Source organism: Cornus florida, unplaced genomic scaffold (assembly GCF_030987335.1).
Source record: "Cornus florida cultivar Cherokee Brave unplaced genomic scaffold, ASM3098733v1 CherokeeBrave_3.0.0_Hap2_Chr09, whole genome shotgun sequence".
Lineage (NCBI taxonomy): Eukaryota > Viridiplantae > Streptophyta > Magnoliopsida > Cornales > Cornaceae > Cornus > Cornus florida.
This window is the reverse complement of record NW_026775579.1, coordinates 92,768,419-92,789,517: the sequence shown is the minus strand read 5'-3', so window position 1 is coordinate 92,789,517 and position 21,099 is coordinate 92,768,419. Positions and strand designations below refer to the sequence as shown.

Here is a 21,099-nt window from a genome sequence, read left to right as displayed (position 1 = left end):
TAAAAATAATTAGGACAATACAATTATAAAAAAATAAAATTATATTGGATTTATATTGAAATCATTGAAATGTTCATACTAATTGGTTAAAATAGTTACCATAATCTAGTTGACGTGATACAATTAATTAAACTAGTCAGTTGGTTAAATGAGTTAAACATAGCATGATTAATTAAACAAGTTAGACACTAATACAAATAAAATTAACTTAAAATTGTTAATTTCATGTTCCGTTCAAGTTGAGTTGACGAATTATGTTAAATTTTGCCACCCTTATATTAAATATTCAATCCACATTCAAATTATTAATAAAATGAATTCAGATAAGAGCAAAAAAAATAAAAAAATGCCCTATAGTTGTTTTTCTTTGCAAGGGTAAAAATGGAAAATAGAGTACCAAAAAGAACCCCTCAACTTTAATTTAATTACGAAAGGGTTCACATCCAAATAGAAAACAGGACCACCTTGGGTAATTAACCCAAATTCAAGGACTCTTCTCCTTTCCTCCGCCCTGTTTTCTCTTCTCCTTTCCTTCCCCCCGGGCCTTTTGCCTGGTTGGAGACTTTGCTTCCTGTCCTCCGTCTCTCTGGTTGACAAAAAAGTCAAAGCTAGTTTGAACCAACAAGTAAGCTCTTTTGTTGATCTATTTATTTAATTTTGTATTCTTATTTTTCACGTTTTTAAGCGTAATTGCTCTTTCTCTCTATTATTGTTCGGCTTATTTGGAATCAATCATTTTTTAGGGTTTAAAGATTGTTCGAGTAATCTTCTATTTCGGAGAAGTTTTCCATTCGATTAAGCAACTGTTTATAAACATCTCGTCTATTTTCGGCGTGTAAGTGTTTATCTGCGGGTATTTTTTTAGTTGATATCTTCACTGGAATTGTTCTGGGTTTTCAGTGCACAAACATGTTTTTGTCACTTATATTGAGCTATAGAGTTTGGTAATTGAAGTAATTAAAAAAAAATGCGCGAACTTGAGCTTGTTTCTGCCCTAATTGGGTACCGTTATGGTTTGTTATATATTGGTCTTGGGTTACCTGTTACAAAGATGTGCTGGGGTAGTTTGATTTTTATATGGATGATTTATTATTTTCTTTTTTACTGAAAATTGATTATTTGGTTGATGTGTGAGTAGTGATTTTTATTTTTTGTCCCCTTCTTATGCGGGAAGTTTAAATTCATTAAGGATGGTTCCTGAATCCAGTTTTGCATTTGGTTCCTGGGTCTGTGCCGTGCTGCCTGGACAGTGGGCACACCGCTAGAGGGTTCTATTTTATATCGAAAATATCAACAGAAACTCTTTAGGTCGAAAGAAACTTACAAGGATGTGGGTTTACAAAAATTTTCAACTTTGATTTCCCAAAAGTCCTTTTGGTTCGTTACTTTTTGAAAATCAAAATTTATGTCTTATTTTTTGATGTCTGGTCAGGTTGGTTGTTTAACCCAAAGAGTAAATGACGTGACACATCTCCAATGGGATAGGGTGAGAGCTGGTTTTTAGTTGTTCCGTGTAGATTTAAACTTGCAATGCATGTAGCTTTTGTCATTTTATTTTATTTATTTTATTTTTTATTATTTTTTTATTTTTATTATTATTATTTTTTCTGTATTTCCCGTGTGAACTGATTTTGTGGCTTGAGAGTTTGTTATCGTGTAGTTGTAATTTATAGGATTTATTTCTTTGCTGTGTTGGCGTACCAATTGTAGATTTATGTTAGTGAAGAATGGTGGTGTGAAAAATAAGGATCGTGAGCTGGGTATGCAGTTGCAGGTATTGTAGGTTGGGATGGAAATGGAGGGAGAGAAGGATGTGGCCCATTTGTTAGAGGGGGATTTGGGAGGTTTGAATGGTTTCTCCTTAGCTTTTTGGTACTACTAGCTTATGTTCGCTTCTTGCAATACATTTTCCTAAATAGGGACGTGTTTGCGGATTGAACCGGCGTGAGTCAGATTCCACTCGTAGACGTTGATCTGACCTACGTGCGCCGCCCAAAGCAATCCTTCTTCATCGCCGGCAGTGAACGACGATTCCATCGAAGGCAGGCTCGATGGTGGTGACTAACGAATTACTACTTCTCTGCAGACAAACCCATGACATGACTTCCTTCGCCGTCGCAGCTCACCAACGACCCAAAAAACCCACAATCTTAATGCTGGAGATCTTGCTATTGCCAGCGTTGCGGCTCACCAACCATCCGGTGTTATCCGATTTGCTCCGAAGACCCAAAAAAGCCACTATCTTCATGTCGGAGAACTTGCCATTGCCAGTGTTGCATCCTCACTGACGATCCGGCAACGTCGAATTGATTCGATTCGTTCATCGTTGAATACTTCAACACTGGTGGCGGCACCAACTTGAATTCGTTGTGCACGGAGGATCTGAAAATTCACTGGGTCCCAATATAGGATCTGTACTCCTTGTCCTCTTCTTCTTCGTTGGGGGAACTAGTCATGTAGTGGTCACTACAAGGGTGTCTATATCGATGTAGAATTGAGAGAAAAGAACAGTATCCCCATCAATGGAAGAAATCATAGGTCTTCTAATCTCTCTCTATACTTACAGATTTTAGTATATATGCGAGGGGATGAAGATGAAGGAAAAGGAGTGTCTGCAGAGAGAGGAAAGAGAAGGTACTGACTTGTGTGGTCAATGCTGACGGGGTTTTATATAACTGGCCGGGACCATGTATGAGGTGGTGGTCCTGGGCCTACCTAATAATTTCTCTTATTTGTTGCTTCATGACCCAAAACGACGTAGTTTAGAGAAATGTCTATTTAAGTAATTTCAACTTCTAGCTATATTTTATTATTTTTGTATAAAGAATATGGGGGGGGGGGGGGGGGGGGGGGGGGGGGGGGTGCATTTTTCGTATTTTTACTTATCCCTCTGACAAGAAGCCCTTATTTGTTCACTTTTCATACTACAAGGGTGGTTTTTGAATGCGAGGGGTGTTATTTGCACATTTTTGAAACTACAAGGGTTTTGCACTTCACCCATATGAGAAGTGATAATGGATTTGGATATAGTGTAGTCGTCCAAGTATATTTGTTTATCATCAATCCTATGTGCAGTTGTGGTTTTATAAGGCCTATAGATTGGACTTTTGAGGAAAAAGCGAGGTTGCACTTTTAATATGGATTGTTATTAATGAATATTGTAACGGACGCTTTGTGTGTTTTGTGTATGCGCAGGCACATACATGTGTGTGTGATCAGGAGACTTGGAAGGCTTTTCCATTTCTTCCCTCATCTTCTTCTTTCCCTTGTTTCGCTATGTGCATTCTATGACAAGCTTCCTTGAAATTTGTTTCTGATGTTGGTCTACTTTGGTTGGGTAATTTAATAGGTTGTATTCCACTGCTTTGAGGTTTTTATTTTATGAGTAAACAATGGTTGGGGTAATTTAACAGGTTGTTTTTCACTTTTTAAAGGGTTATAACTTTTTGGTAAACAATATAGTATAACTTATGGGATTGCCATGTGGGTTGTTTCATTATGCTTATTATTTTTATGGATTCATCTATATTTTATTATTATTAATCATTTTGTTTTTACTTCATTCCCTATGCTCTCTTCTCTGTATTTTATTTCATTTTTAATAGCACCAATTCCCAGGTAATGCAGGTTATTATTTATTACTTTCTGAAGTTCTTTGTTAATTGTGTTATCTATTTAATTTCTGGTTCGCATTATGTGTTTCTGTAAATGTCATGAGATTATTTTGCACATCCATGAGCTCACATGTACTACATATTTGAATATATGTACATGCACAAATTTGTTTATATACACGTTCATACATATTTGGATATGTACACGTTCAAAATTGTTCATACATATTTGGATATACGTACACGTTCAAAATTGTTTGTGGAGAAGCTGGGCATTCTGTCTCATACATTTCTAAGTTTCTTTTAGAGGTTCCACTGCATTGTCTTCTCCCCCACCGCTGTTTTCTTTCCTTTTTTCCATTTGTTTTCCATAAAGAGTGTAAGTTGATATAACTTTGCAGGGCCGTGTGCTACTTGGAGTTGAAATCTTGCATGATGAGTGGGGCGATCAGGAAGGCCAATACATGATAACCATTTTCATTTGCATGTATTGATACAATGTATCAATTATGAGGTACAGATATAGTTTCATTTGTCTTTATCCATAGCACTGAGGAAATTTGAGTCGCTTCTCTGGATTAGTGATGGAGTGCAACAAAGAAGAGGCGATCAGGGCTAAAGAGATCGCGGAGAAGAAGATGCAAAACAAGGATTTTGTGGGGGCTCGGAAGATTGCACTTAAGGCCCAACAACTCTATTCTGATCTGGATAATATTTCCCAGATGATTATGGTTTGTGATGTACACTGCTCTGCTGAGAACAAGGTTTATGGAAACGAGAAGAATTGGTATGGTATCCTCAAAATCGAACCAACAGCAGATGAGGTAGTTATAAAGAAGCAATATCGGAAGTTTGCTCTCATGCTTCATCCTGATAAGAACAAGTTTGCTGGCGCGGCAGATGCCTTTAAGCTGATTGGGGAAGCTCAAAGAGTGCTCTTGGACCGTGAAAAACGGATGTTGCATGACACTAAATGTAGAGCTTTCGCAAGACCCACACCACCAACTCGGGGCCCACAGCAGGCGAATTGGAACTCAAATGTTGGGAAACAGCCTTGGGTTCAAAACAATCTAAAGAAAAGTTCTTCACACTTCACACACTTGAATATGCAGCACCAGCAGCCACAACAGCAAGCCCAATCAGGGTCTAACAACCGACGAACTTTCTGGACGCTCTGTCCTTTCTGTGGCATAAGGTACCAGTTTTATATTGAAGTGCTCAACAAACTTCTTTCTTGCCAAACTTGCAAAAGGTCATTCACTGGGTATGAGATAAACCCTCACAGTAGCTCACAAGGGACCAACATGAGTCAGCATTTATTCCCAAAAAATGTTCCCAGTCAAGGTGCTTCTAAGGTTGGCCCACAGAGAAATGTTGGTGATCCGAACCCAACAAGGGATCGGTCTGAGGATATTAATTCCTCGCGAAAGATGAATGGTAAGAGAATGAAGCGGGTATCAGAATCCAGTGAAAGTTGCAACACTGAAAGCAGCTCTGACTCTGAAGACGATACTGTTATTGATGAGGATGGTGATCCTCTGGCTGGACAGAAGGAAGGATATTCAGGAGAGCAGCACCGTCGAAGATCTAATCGGTCTAAAAGGGATATTTCTTATAATGAAACTTTAAGTGACGATGATAACTTTGTTATTTCTTCAAAAAGGGCAAAGTACAGTGGATCCTTCCCTGATACTGGTCAGGAGGCTGAAGCTCCAAAACAGCAAGATGAGCCCCAAACAGACAAACCAGCTGGATGTGCTACTGACATGGAAGCAGCTGAGACTAAGGTGAAACACAATGGAAGTGCCTCTAACAGCGGGAACTTGCAAAATGGAAAAGAAGAAACTAAGAAGATGAATGAAAACGCAACAACAGAAGATGACAACCATAAGAAAAGTTCTAAAGCTACTGGTGAGTCTTCATCAAATGAAGCGACAGATCCAGAAATTTATGAATATCCTGATCCTGATTTCAGTGACTTTGATAAGGATAGAAGAGGAGAGTGCTTTGCAGTTGGGCAAACCTGGGCTATTTATGATACTCTAGATGCCATGCCTAGATTCTATGCTCGAATTAGAAAGGTTTTTTCTACTGGGTTCAAGCTGCGGATAACTTGGCTAGAGCCTGCTCCGGATGATGAGGATGAGATCAAATGGGTAGATGAAGGTTTGCCAGTTTCTTGTGGCAAGTTCAACCATGGAAAATCTGAAACCAGTGAAGATCATGGTATGTTCTCACATTTGATTTACTGGGAGAAAGGTAACAAGAGGGACACTTACAAGATATATCCAAGAAAGGGAGAAACTTGGGCCCTCTTCAAGAAATGGGATATAAATTGGTACTCTGATCCAGACAGTAGGAGGAAGTATGAATTTGAGTTCGTTGAAGTTTTGTCAGAGTATGCTGAGGATGTTGGTGTTTCTGTTGCGTACTTGGGTAAGGTGAAAGGCTTTGCGTGTCTCTTTTGCCGAACTGTGAAGAAAGGAATGGACTCATTTGAATTACCCCCAAGTGAATTATTCAGATTCTCCCACAGGGTTCCTTCCTTTCAAATGAGTGGGGATGAAGGAAAAAATGTTCCTAAGGGATGTTTTGAACTTGATCCCGCTTCTCTTCCTACCAACCTCGAAGAAATTTCAGTACCTGATTTGAATGTTGGTGCTGGAAGCATGAATCCTAATGGTTATTGTTCTAAATCTCCAGCAGAAAAGATGGAACCGATGATGGAATGTGATGGAAATGCCTCTGGGTGTCAGGTAGATCCCAATCAGAATGTTTCTAACAATTTTAATGGAGACACTGCTGCTGCCTCACCTTCAAATTCTGAAGCTTATGAAATTCCTGAACCAGAATTTTACAACTTTGATGCTGAAAAATCCCCGGAGAAGTTTCAGATTGGTCAGCTTTGGGCGTTGTACAGTGATGAAGATGGTTTGCCAAAGTACTATTGTCAGGTTAAAAGAATTGACTTTCAGCCGGAGTTTAAATTGCATGTAGCGTGGCTTAATGCCTGCTCACTGCCAAAGGGTATGATGCATTGGCGTGACAAAAAGATGCCGATTACGTGTGGGAGATTTAAGGTTAAAAAGGGTACATCCCAGAAATATACTGCTACCCATCCCTTTTCTCATCAGTTAAAAGTAGAAATTACGGATGAGAAGGATATCTATGTCATATTTCCTAGGAAAGGTGAGGTTTGGGCATTATATAAGAACTGGAATGCTGGAATTAAATGTTCTGATTTGGACAACTGTGATTATGACATGGTGGAAATCCTTGAGGAAAATGACTCATGGATAGAAGTTTTGCTTTTAGAGTTGGTGAATGGTCATAAGTCAGTTTTCAAGGCTCAAATTAAGGAAGGATTGACCGTCACGACGAAGATCCCTCGAGTTGAGCAGCTTAGAATCTCCCATCAAATTCCTGCTTATCGTTTGACGGACGAGAGAGGTGGTAGTCTTAGAGGCTTTTGGGAGCTTGATCCTGCAGCATTGCCAGTTCTTTTTTTCTGTTCAAGTTAACGGGGGCAGGACGATCACTCTTATCCCTTCTTGTGGGCTTGTATACACCCCATATTTATGCTATGCCTTTCTGGCCGAGGGACGCTGTTCATAGTTTGGGTTCAAAAAAGATAAACAGATAGAGAGTAAATCCTGATCTGAGTGTGCTTCCTATGGGTTGGATGTCGGGATTTGGTCTCTTTCTAGCTTGCATAAGACACAGAAGGTGTCGTACTGGTTTCATGTAACATTCCTTTCTCCCGTGTCCATACTTTTTGAGTGTAATATGCACAGCTTGGTCAACCCGGCTTATAAGTAAAAGATGGTATCGGGAATGCGACTATATGAGCCATTAGTCTGAATTAAAGCCTAATTTTATCTCGAGTTCCTTTAACTTTGTGGTTAGTTTTTTGTTCTTCTATAAGACTCTTTTTAGGCTGCAATCACATTTATGCTTAACGTTGCTGTCCGAAATTCGGGAAATGGTCTTCGTTCTCTTCTTTTCCTTTCCTGCTGTGAACAGTATGTAGAGACTTTCATTTGCAACTCATTTGTAAACTCCAAGTACAGTAATTCAGAAGCCTCATTAGCTCTGGTTCTTATCAGTTGGTAGTATATATGAAATTTGCTTAGTTTTAATCAGTGGTTAATGAGCTCTATGGGCCATTTCTTGGTGTGTTTTCTTTGTGCGATGGTAGATTTTTGTGTTCTTATACGAAAGTTCGTGCGTTCAAGCAGATGCCTCGCAATTCAGTTGGATAAGAGCCTTCCGTAGAACTTGGAGGCACCTACTAACAAAATGTAACATCTAAAAAAAAAAAAAGAAGTCTATACTAGAATTTTTTAAAATAACTTACCTTTTTAGTTCTTTCATGGCTGGTGCTCATTGCTAATTTAACCGAAGATGAGGCTCAGTTCTGAGGAAATTCATAGGCATTTGATATTCTGGGTTGTGGTTGTCACAGAGGTTGGAATAATGGGATCTACACAACTCCGGAAGAGGGTAGAGAATTAATTATATGGAAATACAACAAAAATTGGGTCTATTGTTTTGCTCTTGAATCGCAAAGAATTATAGCCAGGAAAAGTACTTGATTCTATATTGGGAGAACCCCCTAATTATATCATTTTCTTGATACAAAACTCGTGACATGTTTGGTTGCCTTTTTTGACAATGCATTTTTTCTTTAGAAACCTGCTTTTTGTGCAGAGAATAAAACTAGAGATTTAAAAAGGAATAATTGGTGTTAGGGGAGGTATTGAGTTGGTCCTTGACAACCCCGAAAGTTAATTGCTTGTACGAAAAAGTATTTGCAATGAGTCAAACTCAAGGTGCAACTTGAGCCGGCAAACTCGAATCTAATACGAGATTAGTTCGGTTTTTCACGGGCTTGAACAATTATTTTTATAATTAATACTGGATTTGAATTAAAAAATATCAGCTCGAAATTAACTAGAGTTGAACTTAGGTTGAGCGGTCACTAACCGGAGCCTAACCTAAAACCCAATTCTAAAACTATTATATAAATATAAATATAATATATATATATATATGATTAAAACTATGATAACAAATTTTTTTTTTTTTTTTTCAACTTCCTTTGTTTGATGAATATTACATTATTGCAAGATAAGTTTTGGACAATTAATTTTTTAAGATTTTATTGTAAATTTTTAGAAATTTGTGTCAAGTTTTAATTTTTTTTGTTGTGCCAGGTATTTTAATATAAAATTAACTCAAATCCGAGTTTAAAAATTTGAGGATGAGTTGGACTCGAAATAAGTAGTTAGGGTTGGAGGTCAGATTAGGATTTGATCATTTCATATGTTGGTTTGGATCTAAGCTCTCGAGTCGTAGCCCTACAAAGGAGATAATTATAATAATTTAAAAGATAGGAAAGGTAAGTATAATAAATCCCTTATCAAAGGGAAGGTAATTGCGAAAAAAATAATAATAATAATGTTAGATTAGTAAAAATTAGTGGTTGCGAAAATTTACCTTCTAAAATTCCGTATCAGCACTGTGATTAAAAAATAATAATAAAAATAAAAAAACGTCTTTAAAAAGCAAATAGGACCACCTGCCCCAAATTCAAGATTTCAAGGACACTTCTCCCTCTCCCTCTCGCTCCGATATTCGATTTTCCTTCCCACTGGTGTACTTTGCCATGAGACTTTGCTTCCTTTACTCTCTCTCAGGTTGTCAAAAAAGTTAACCTGTGGTTTCACAAATGAGTAAGATCTTTTTGTTTACATTAGCTTTTTTTTTCCAAGTTATTAGACGTAATTTCCCTTTCGCTCCATTATTGTTTGGCTTCTTTTGTAGCAACCCTTTTAACAGTTTTTTTATTTTTTATTGTTCAAGTAATCTAATATTTTGGAAAAAAAATTCATTCAGTTAAACTTAGTGTATACTGTCTTTTTTGGTGAAAATTGTTTATCTTGCCGGTATCGTTTTAGTTGATTTTTTAAACCGCACTGTTCTGGGTTTTTGATACGGAAACATGTTTACATTCAATTTATGAAGCTTGGTTCATTAGGAAAAAAAGAAAAAAGGATGGTTCGTGAATCCAAGCTTGCTAGAGGACTTTTTTTTAACTTGAAAAAATCGACGGAATTGAATGAAGTTTTAAATTCTGAAGCAACAAGGATGTGGGTTACACAACTTTTGAACTTTGATTTCCCAAAATTTGCTTTTTAAGCCAAAATCCTTAATGGCATGCGGCAAAGGTTGATTTTTACAGTTGATCCATATAGAATTTAAACCTGTGATGCATGTAACTTTTGTGACCAAATTTTTTTTTTTTTTTAAAATTATATTTTTTACTTTGTGTTTTTTTGGTGTTAAGCGATTTAGTGGGTTGAGAGTTTGATATTGTGCGGTTGTAATCTGGAGGATTTGTTTCCTTGGTGGGTTGCCTTATTGATTGTGGGTATATGTTAGAAAGAATGGTGTTGTCAAGTAGTTGGTGAAATTATATGATGGAAATGGAAGAGAGAAGGATGCCATCCTACCCTTTTGTAAGAGAAGGAGCTTTCGGAGTGCTTTGAGTGAATTCTCCTTTCTGTTGTTTCTCTGCTAGCTTATTTTCTCTTCTTGAGATACACTTCCGTAAATTGTTGGTTCAATTAATCATGTGGTTAGTTTGGGTTATTACAATTGCCATGATGAGAAAGTCACAATTCTTGCAAAAATGGTGGATTATGGTGCAGTTGCAATGGTTTGGCTTTAAACATTTTGATTTTTTATGTACTGATGTTTGAATTTCTGAAAGTCCTTTATGATTAACTCGCCTGGGATAATTAAATCAAAAAGTTGAGGCATCACATAATGTGTTTGGCTTTGGAGAGTAGGTTTCATTTAGAAGCCTCGGACACTATAGGTAAGAGGCGTGGTATATCAAACTAGGGAGTGGGTGTCACCAAATGGTACTAAAAACTGCGGTCATGAAATTTTTTTGATCTCACACACTATGGCATAATTAAGGTGATATGGAATTTGTAACTTCGGAATCTTAGATATATGGAATTTTTATTTTTATTTTTTGTAACTTTCTAACGTTTTGTTAGAGTTTTTGTAATTTTCTGGTTTTTTTTTTTTTTTTTTTATAAAAAAAAAATTGTACAAAACTCAATTTATGTATATGATAATCTATGTGAAGTATATATGTAGAAATTACAAGTTACAACGTGAACATTATATTAGATTTCCTTGCAAAAATATCTGGGTAATGCTGGTCATTATTTATTTTCTTATTTTTAAAATTTCTGGTTCAAATTCCTGTGTTGGCGATTGTGAAACCTTTTTGCATTCATGAGCACACATAATTATACATATTGCATATATGCGCACACACACGCACACACACGCACGCACACATAGTTGTTTGGTTGATGATTTCAAAATCTTGCAACTATTCGTTTTATTTTTTTGCAGAGTTGAGGAATTCTCTCGTGTATGCTTGTAAGTTTCTTCTTTAGGGGTTCAATTGCCTTTCCTTCTCCCCCACCCCTGTTTTCTTTCCTTCTTCCCTATCCGTGGGCTGTAATGAGTCTAAGTCGGCACAAAATTGCAGGACCACGGGATATGTGGAGTGGAAAATCTTGAATGATGAGAGGGGAAATCAGGAAGGCGATTACGAGCAAAGCCTTTTCATTTGTTTCTCTTGGTATATTGTATTGAGCATGGGGTACAGAGATAGCATTCTTTGTCTTATCCATTTCACAGAGGCAAGTTGACTCAGGTTATCTGGATTTTGGATTAGTGATGGAGTGCAACAAAGAAGAGGCGGTCAGGGCTAAAGGGATTGCAGAAAAGAAGATGCAAAACAAGGATTTTGTGGGGGCTCGGAAGTTTGCACTTAAGGCCCAACAACTCAATCCTGGTCTGGATAATGTTTCCCAGATGATTTTGGCTTGTGATGTACACTGCTCTGCAGAGAACAAGGTCTATGGAAATGAGAAGGACTGGTACGGCATCCTTAAAATCGAGCCAACAGCAGATGAGACATTAGTCAGGAAGCAATATGGGAAGTTTGCTGTCCTGCTTCATCCTGATAACAAGAAGTTTGCTGGCGCAGCAGATGCCTTTAGGCTGATTGGGGAAGCTAAAAGAGTCCTTTTGGACAGTGAACAAAGGATGTTGCATGACAGTAAATGTAGAACTTCCCTAAGACCCACAGCACCAAGTTGGGCCCCGCAGCAGTCGAATGGGAACTCAAATGTTGGGGAACAGCCTTGGGTTCAAAACAATCGAATGAGAAGTTCTTCACAGTTCAAGTCGAAAACCCAACACCAGCAGCCACAACAGAAAACCCAATGTGGGTCTAACAACAGACAAACATTCGGGACCCTCTGTCCTTTCTGTGGCACAAGGTATGAGTATGACATAGAAATGCTCAACAAATTTCTCAGTGGCCGAAGTTGCAAATGGTCATTCCTTGGCTTTGAGATAAACACTCAAAGTAGCTCACCATGGACCAACAGGAGTCAGCATGCACTCCCTCAGGAGAAAGATTTTCCCAGTCAAGGTGCTTCTATGGTCGGCCTACAAAGTACTTTTGAGAATCCCAATTCCAAAGTGGGGTCTCAGAGAAACGTTGGTGATCAGAAACCAACAAGGGAGTCATTCCCACACACTTCTGATGGTGGGAGGTCTAAAACCAATGAAAAATGTGGGAATGTGGATGTCAAAATCAGTATGGATCGATATGAGGATATTAATTCCTCAGGGCAGATGAATGGTAAGAGAATGAAGCAGGTAGCAGAATGCAATGAAAGCCATGACACTGGAAGCAGAGCTGACTCCGAAGAATTCATACTTGTTGATGAGGATGGTGATTCTCCCTGTGGACAGAATGTTGGATGTTTAGGAGAGCAGCACCCTCAGAGAACCACTTGGTCTAAACGGAATGTTTCTTGTAATGAAACTTTAATTGACGATGGTGACTTCATAATTTCTTCAAAAAGGGCAAAGTACAGTGGATCCTTCATTTATACTGGACAGGAGGCTGAAGACCCAATACCAAAATATGCCCCCCAAACGAACGAATCAGCTGGTTGTGGTACTGATATGGAAGTAGCTGAGATTGAGGTGAAACACAATGGAAGTGCCTCTATCGAAGGGAGATTGCAAATTGGAAAAGAAGAAATTAAGATGATAAATGAAAATGCAACAGCAACAGATGATGACCATAAGAAAAGTTCTAAAGCTAATGGTGAGTCTTCATCAAATTCAAACCCTAATGAGGTGACAAATCCAGAACTTTTTAAATATCCTGATCCTGATTTCAGCGACTTTGAAAAGGATAGAAGAGAAGAGTGCTTTAGGGTTGGGCAAACCTGGGCAGTTTATGATACTCTAGATGCCATGCCTAGATTCTATGCTCGGGTTAGGAAGGTTCTTTCTCCTGGGTTCAAGCTACGGATAACTTGGCTAGATCCTGAATCGGATGAGATCAACCATGTAGATGAGGGCTTGCCAGTTTCTTGTGGAAAGTTCAACCATGGAAAATCTGAAACCACTGAAGATCATCGTATGTTCTCGCATTTGATTTACTGGGAGAAAGGTAGCAAGAGGGACACTTACAAGATATATCCAAGAAAGGGAGAAACTTGGGCCCTCTTCAAGAAATGGGATAGAAAGTGGTACTCTGATCCAGACAGTGAGAGGAAATATGAATTTGAGTTCGTTGAAGTCTTGTCAGAGTATACTGAGGATGTTGGTGTTTCTGTTGCGTACTTGGGTAAGGTGAAAGGCTTTGCGTGTCTCTTTTGCTGAACTGTGAAGAAAGGAGTGGACTCATTTCAATTGTCCCCAAATGAATTATTCAGATTCTCTCACAGCGTTCCTTCCTTTCAAATGAGTGGGGAGGAAGGAAAAGATGTTCCTGAGGGATGTTTCGAACTTGATCCCGCTTCTCTTCCAACCAACCTCGAAGAAATTTCAGTACCTGATTTGAATGTTGGTGCTGGAAACATGAATCCTAATGGTTATTGTTCTAAATCTCCAGCAGAAAAGATGGACCCGACGATGGAATGTGATGGAAATGCCTCTGCGAGTCAGGTAGATAAGAAGACTTATTTAGATCCCAATCAGAATGTTTCTAACAATTTTAATGAAGACACTGCTTCTGCCTCACCTTCAAATTCTGAAGCTTATGAAATTCCTGAACCAGAATTTTACAATTTTGATGCTGAAAAATCCCCAGAGAAGTTTCAGATTGGTCAGCTTTGGGCGTTGTACAATGATGAAGATGGTTTGCCAAAGTACTACTGTCAGGTTAAAAGAATTGGCTTTCAGCCGGAGTTTATATTGCATGTAAAGTGGCTTAATGCCTGCTCACTGCCAAAGGGCATGATGCACTGGTGCGACAAAAAGATGCCGATTACATGCGGGAGATTTAAGGTTAAAAAGGGTACATCCCAGATATATACTGCTACCCATTCCTTTTCTCATCAGTTAAAAGTAGAAATTACGGATGAGAAGGATATCTATGTCATATTTCCTAGGAAAGGTGAGGTGTGGGCATTATATAAGAACTGGAATGCTGTAATTAAATGTTCTGATTTGGAGAACTGTGATTATGACATGGTGGAAATCGTTGAGGAAAATTACTCATGGGTAGAAGTTTTGCTTTTAGAGTTGGTGAATGGTCATAAGTCAGTTTTCAAGGCTCAAATTAAAGATGGATCAACTGTGACGATGAAGATCCCTCGAGTCGAGCTGCTCAGAATCTCCCATCAAATTCCTGCTTATCGTCTGACGGAGGAGAGAGGTGGCAGTCTCAGAGGGTTTTGGGAGCTTGATCCCGCAGCATTGCCTGTTCTTTTTTTCTGTTCAAGTTGACGAGGGTAGGGCGATCACTCTTATCCCTTGTCGTGAGTTGTATACACCCCAGATTTCTGCTATGCCTTGCTGGCGAAGGGACACCGCTCATAGTTTAGGTTCAGAAGTATAAACAGATACAGAGTCAATCCTGATATGAGTGTGCTTCCTACGGTTGGATGTCGGGATTTGGTCTCTTTCTAGCTGGGTCAGACAAAGAAGGTGTTTGTGCTGGTTTCATGCAGCAATACTTTCTCCCGTTCCAAATCTTTTTTAGTGGAATCTGCAGCTTGGGTTAATGATGGTATTGGGAATGTGACTATATGAGCCATTAGTCTGAATTAAACTCTAATTTTATCTGGAGCTCCTTAACTTTGTGGTTAATTTTTTGGTCTTTTAAAAGACTTTTTAGGCTTTGTTTTTGGTTATATTAGCAATCACATTTATGCTTAATGTTGTTGTACGAAATTCGGCAAATGATGGTCTTTTTTATTTCCTGCTTTGAACAGTATGTAGCCCTCTTTCATTTGCAACTCATTTATCAACTCCAAGTACAGTTTTTCAGAACTCTCATTAGCTCTAGTAGACTAGTTCTTATGACTTGGTAGCATGTGAAGTTTGCTGTGACAAAAGAGGTTTAGTTTCAATCAGGGATTGTGCTTTATGAACTCTATGGGCCATTTCTTGGTGTGATGGTAGATTTTTGTGTTATCGCAAGTCTTTTGAGTAATTATTGTGTAAATGATACCAAAGAACTTTGTATATACTTGCAATGTTCAAAATTAAATCTGGTTATGTGACATATCTCCACCTTCACCCCTCTAGCGTCGAGAAATCACCTTTTTAGTTCTTTCATGGCTGGTGCTAATTGCTAACGCAACCGAAGATGATATTCCTGTATAAGATGGATTGAGTTCTGAGAAAATTCCTCTGCATTTCAACGAATAATTCCGGTGGGGCATTCTGAAAATTGAACTTGAGACCTACGATATCAGACCAGCCGCCCTCTTCCTTGTTGCTCTCTTAACTTTATAAGATTATTTATTTATTTATAATAGTTTCATGATGAATATTGCTAGTTGTATCATTTTCTGGATACAAAACTGGTGAAATGCTTGGTTCCCTTTTTCGATAATGCATTTTTTTCTGGTGACATGCTTGGTTCCCTTTTTTGATAATGCATTTTTTTCTTTAGAAACCTGTTTGTGTAGAAAATAAAACCAGAGATTTGGAAAGGAATTACTGTTGTTGGTGGGGAGGGTGTGTGTTTTAAAAAAGCTATATATACCATAAGTGAGATAAGTAATATGTGCACTTCTTAATAGAGAGTGAGGTACCATCATCCTTTTTTTTAACCAACTTTCGTCTAATCTCAAATCCAAATCACCGATTTTATGATACCAATGATAACATAAGTGAGATGTGACGGTATTGTCCGAGTGATAAAAAGGTCAAGCCGAAAGTGCCCTCCACCCTATTGATCTTTAACTTTGATACCCCCTCCCCTTAGTGAAGCTATACACAATTCGAAATATAGTATAGACAAGTGTTACTACCAATTGCCCAGAGTATGCATCTTTTGCCTGGAAGAGTATTTGTGCTGCAAAGAAGTCATCACCCATGGCATGAAGTGGAAGGTTGCGGTAATAAACCCTAATTAGATCGGTAGTAAGTGTAATTTGGCCTTTTTTTCAAACACCTTTTTAACTTCCATATCAGTATAATTAAATGTGTTTAAATACCACACAAGACCTCTCTGATTTTCAATTTTCCTTCCCACTGGTGGACTTTGACATGAGACTTTGCTTCCTTTTCTCTCTCTCAGGTTATCAAGAAAGTTAATCTGTGGTTTGACAAATGAGTAAGCTCTTTTTAATCTCATCTATTGTTTACACAAGCTTGCTCTTTTTTCTTTTTTTCAATTTCTTAGACGTGATTTCTCTTTTGCTCCATTCTTGCACCCTTTTTTTGTTCAAGTAATCTGATATTTTGGAAAACCATATCGTGTGTACATCTTGCGGGTATCGTTTTAGTTGATTTCTTGAACGGCATTGTTCTGGGTTTTTGTTGTTCCGCTGAGGTGTAGGGTTTGGTAATTGAAGTAATAAATGCACAAACTTGAAAAGATTATTTGGTTAATGATTTTGCTGAGTTAGTTTATTGTGTTAATATGGTTGGTTTAATATTTTTCTTCTTAATGAGAGTTAATTATTTGGTTGATAGTGTGAATAGTGAAACCTTTCCGTTTTGTGAAAAATATTGGCATGCAATATGGGGTGTTTAAATTCATCAAGGATGGTTCGTGAATCCGGGTTTGCATTTGCTTTCTGTGTCTGTTCCATGTTATCTTGAAAAAATCAACAGAAACTGTTTTAAGCAACAAGGGTCTGGGTTGAAGAATTTTTGAACTTTGATTTCCCAATAGTTCCTTTTGATTCGTATATTTTTGAAAACCAAAAGTGGTTTTTCATTTTTTAACCTTTTTTTTTTTTTTTTTTGGTTTCTTCTTGTTTTTTTGGGTGTCTGAAATCTACATTGGATTGTTTAACCTTACGAGCATATGACATGACACATCCTTAATGGCATCTGGGAATTTTACATACATTTAAATTTTAAACCCGCAATGCATAATTAATTTTTATTTATTTATTTAACTTGAACCCTTAAAACCTTTTTACCTTTTTACTTTAGAGGTTCAATTGATTTCCCTTCTCTTTCCTTTGGGTTTGCGGTGGTCAGGGTTAATGGGAGGTTGCACTTAAAGCCCAACAACTCTATCCTGATCTGAATAATGTCTCCCAGATGATTATGGTTTGTGATGTACACTGCTCTGCGTTTATGGAAATGAGGAGGACTGGTACGGCATACTTAAACTCTGTGGTTGGTTAGTTAGTTAATTAGCAATCACGTTGATGCTTAATATTGTATTTTAGAATTTGACAATTAATTATGGTGGTATATGAACTTTGTATCTAGAATTGGAAATAAAAAAAAAAAAAACACCAAACAGGGGCATTCCGAGAATTGAACTCGGGACCTCTCGCACCCTAAGCGAGAATCATGCCACTAGACCAAATGCCCACTCTGCGCCATTAGATGTAAATTATATGTATAATTTTGTGGGAGGAGGAAAAAAAGAAGAAAAAAGACAACACAACTTACCAAGACTGTTAACCTAAAAAATAAAAAAACTTACTAAGACCATCTCCAATGCAAAATGTCATTTTCACATGTTAAATTTATATTTTGAGAGGATTTACAGTATCAAAATGTTATATCTTAGCAATTCTGCTCCAATGGTGCATTTCAACCAAAATGCTATTTTTTAATACAACAACTATTATTTTTCAACTACCATTCCCAACTACAATTTTCAACAACCATTTTTTTTTTTTTTTTTTTTTTTTTTTTGAGTGTTTGTATTTTATTTAGCTTATTTGCCTTATTATAAATAAATAAATAAAAACGTTGACATACATATATATATATATATATATATATATATATATATATATACAAGCACAACAGACATATATATACACACACACATATATATACACACAGCAGACATATACATATATATACACACAACATTGACATATATAAATATATACAAGCACAACTGACATATATATATATACACAAGTACAACACCAAATTGGCAGACCATACGAGAAAGAAGAAAGCAATAGTTATGTTGTGTTATATTTGACACAACATTTGGCAAAGATATATTTTAGTAGCCCATTTGGCATGTTATTGGAAAGCCTATTTTAAACTCACATGTTATATTTTAAAAATAACAGCCCAAATAGCAGTTCATTGAAGTTGCTCTAAGTTACTAATGCAACTATTATCACCTTCTTTCCTCATCTATAATTGTTTAGATGAAGAAAAGAGATGATAAAGCTGATCATGTTGCGACAATTTTGTTATTTATCTTTTAACTTGAGTTCACTCTTATATTTTTAAGGTTATCAATAGTTATTTTAATTATTCATGTTTTATAACTTGCATTTCTTTTTCTATTTTAAAATTAAATTATTGAGATCAAAAGTCACGTAATAGACGGTGATATATATATAATTTTTTTTTTTTTTTTTGTTATATTATTGGCTAGAAATTTACACACACCACTTACACACACTTTCTTCCTTTGAAGATTCAAATTTTTACCATTCATTTTGAAAAGTAAAAGAGATACTACTGAGCCACAATAATTTTGGTATTCGGTAATATAATTTGGAGAGATTTTACAATAAATTTAGGACGAATAATTTTAAAGTTAAGGAATTGGCATAATTAATTAAAGACTACTTGTTTTTTTTTTATTATTAATAGCTAATCAAATATATTTAGTCAAAGAATTCTGTAAAACCTGTTGGTGTTTTGTGTTCACTGCCTCAGAACTTGCAGATAAGGTGCAGTAGAATATTAAACATTCATGTGCTAGATGAAGCCACCATTATATATATATATATATATTGGAAGCAGACATTATTTTAAGTTATACTGATGTTTAGTTAATATTTGATACTAAATGCACTGATGGCCCATTTTGTCTTGACATGACTTAGGCGTTTATCTCTGATGTTAAAGGCAATTAATTTTTATTTTGGATCAAATTATATTTTATGAAAGAGTAATGATATTTCCAGAGCTTTCTCAAGTGTTACGAGGTCTCTTTGTTTAATCATTGGATCAAAACAGTTTTTGAAATGTATGAAAAATTAAATAAGTTATTTTTTTTTTTTAATTCATTAATTAAATAATAAAAATCACACTAAAAACTCTCATGTTAACATTACTATTTCATCAAATGTAAATAATACTCACATAATCTTAGATTTATCTCAATTTCATTAAGTAGCCGAAAATGCCTCTAATTATACCGATATTCTTTAATGTTACGTTTGGTGTGAAGGAATGGAATGAAATGGAATGTCCATTCCAACCATTCATTTATTTGGTATGCAACTTAAAGTGGGAATAGTCATTCCATTGGAATGAAAATTCATTCCTGTGAATGAAAATCTACTCCATAACTAAACCTATGGAATGGCCATTCCATTCCCAAGTAATTTATTTTAAAAAATGGACTTCCAAAACACCCTCATATTCCAAGTCCACAATCATCTCCGCCTTTCACCACCACCACCACTACCACTGCCTTCCACCATTGCCCACCACTTTCCACTACCACAACCGTCATCGTCTTTCACCACTGTCACCGCCTTCCACCACCACCACTGCTACTACCTTTCACTACCACCACCACCGCTACTGCCACCGTTTGCCGCAACCACCACCGCGGCCTTTCACCACCGCTACCACCACCACCTTCCACCACCACCATTGCCATCGCCTTTCACCACCTTCCACTACCGCCGCCGCCATCGCCTTTCACCACTGCCACCACCTTCCACCACCACCACTACTACTGCATTTCACTACCACTGCCACCGCCACAGCCCCCTGCTACCACAGCCGCCGCCGCTTTCCACCACCACTACAGCCACCTTTCACCACCGTCGCCGCCACCTTCCACAACCACCAACAACACTGACATCTCCTTCCACCACCACCGCCGCTGTCGCCGCCTTCCACAACCACCAACAACATTGCCATCTCCTTCTACCACCGCCATCGCCTTCTGCCACCTTCCATCACCACCACCTTTCACCACCGCCGCTGCCGCCACTACCACCACCGCCGCCGCATTCCACCACCACCACCATCATCACCACCTTCCACCACCACCACCACCGCCATTTCCACTGCCTTCCACTACCACCATAGTCACACCACTATCTCCTTCCACCACACTACTGCCACCGCCTTCCACCACCACTGCTGCCACCAATTTCCACAATTGCCGCCACCACCGCCGCCTTTCAACACCACCACCTACACTACTACCGCTTTCCACCATCCACCACCGCCACTGCCACCATTTATTTTTAAAAAATTATTAGAGAATATTATTTTGTTAATTTAATTTAATTTATTTGTTATTAAAAGGGATATTTGGGAGAATTCAATTACAAATTTATTCCATTCTAAATTTTAAATTGGTCCAACCAAATACTAGAATAGTTATTATCATTTCATTTCTACACATTTTATATTTACAGCCAAACAATATAATGAAAATGACCATTTCATTTCATTTACATTCTCATTCCATTCCTGCACACCAAACTTAGCATAAGGGCTTTAGTCAACTTCCTATGTTATTTTTTTTTTTAAATATCATATTAAAAATTACAAATGAAGAGACTAAGACAACCCTCTAATAATATCAAACTAGCGTAATTTCCTAAAAATAAAACAAAGAAGAAAATCTAAATTTTTATTAAGGGGCATTGTTTGTTCTTATAATATAATTCGAATGGCGAGGGAACATGTTGCAACAGTTGCTCAGGGAATTTTAGGTCACAAAGCTGTCTTAATAGCATTGCTCCGTGATATTGTATTTAATTTAAATAAATATTTGAATCCAAATAAGAGGGACTGTGGGATCCACCAATACGTTTTCAGATTAAATAATTTTCCTAGGAGTGGTTAAACAGGAACATCCATCGTGTACTAATTTAACAAACATGATTTAAATATGGACTCTTGTTTTTGTCTGAGATCACGCAATGATCCAATTAGG

General features: G+C 37.3%; 2 protein-coding genes and 1 non-coding gene across 4 annotated transcripts; 2 read left to right on the top strand and 1 right to left on the bottom strand.

Moving 5' to 3' along the window:
* The first annotated feature begins 470 nt into the window (after positions 1-470).
* LOC132275231 (uncharacterized) lies at positions 471-7,753 on the top strand. Of its 2 annotated transcripts, XM_059776673.1 has the most exons (4): positions 471-625; positions 744-835; positions 4,016-4,128; positions 4,197-7,753. In XM_059776673.1, the coding sequence occupies exon 4, from the start codon at positions 4,199-4,201 to the stop codon at positions 7,133-7,135; it is 2,937 nt and encodes a 978-aa protein (XP_059632656.1). In that variant the 5' UTR covers positions 471-625; positions 744-835; positions 4,016-4,128; positions 4,197-4,198; the 3' UTR covers positions 7,136-7,753. The 2 variants fall into 2 exon arrangements, with proteins under 2 accessions (XP_059632656.1, XP_059632655.1); XM_059776672.1 differs by lacking the exon at positions 744-835 and having other exon boundaries at positions 478-625; positions 4,016-7,753.
* An 871-nt stretch (positions 7,754-8,624) lies between these two features.
* Positions 8,625-14,974, top strand: LOC132275230 (uncharacterized). Its single transcript, XM_059776671.1, has 2 exons — positions 8,625-11,078; positions 11,191-14,974. The coding sequence occupies exon 2, from the start codon at positions 11,382-11,384 to the stop codon at positions 13,392-13,394; it is 2,013 nt and encodes a 670-aa protein (XP_059632654.1). The 5' UTR covers positions 8,625-11,078; positions 11,191-11,381; the 3' UTR covers positions 13,395-14,974.
* A 2,476-nt stretch (positions 14,975-17,450) lies between these two features.
* On the bottom strand, positions 17,451-17,522 carry TRNAP-AGG (transfer RNA proline (anticodon AGG)). The gene has a single exon. It is a non-coding gene; the product is annotated as a tRNA-Pro (tRNA).
* Between the last annotated feature and the right edge of the window lie 3,577 nt (positions 17,523-21,099).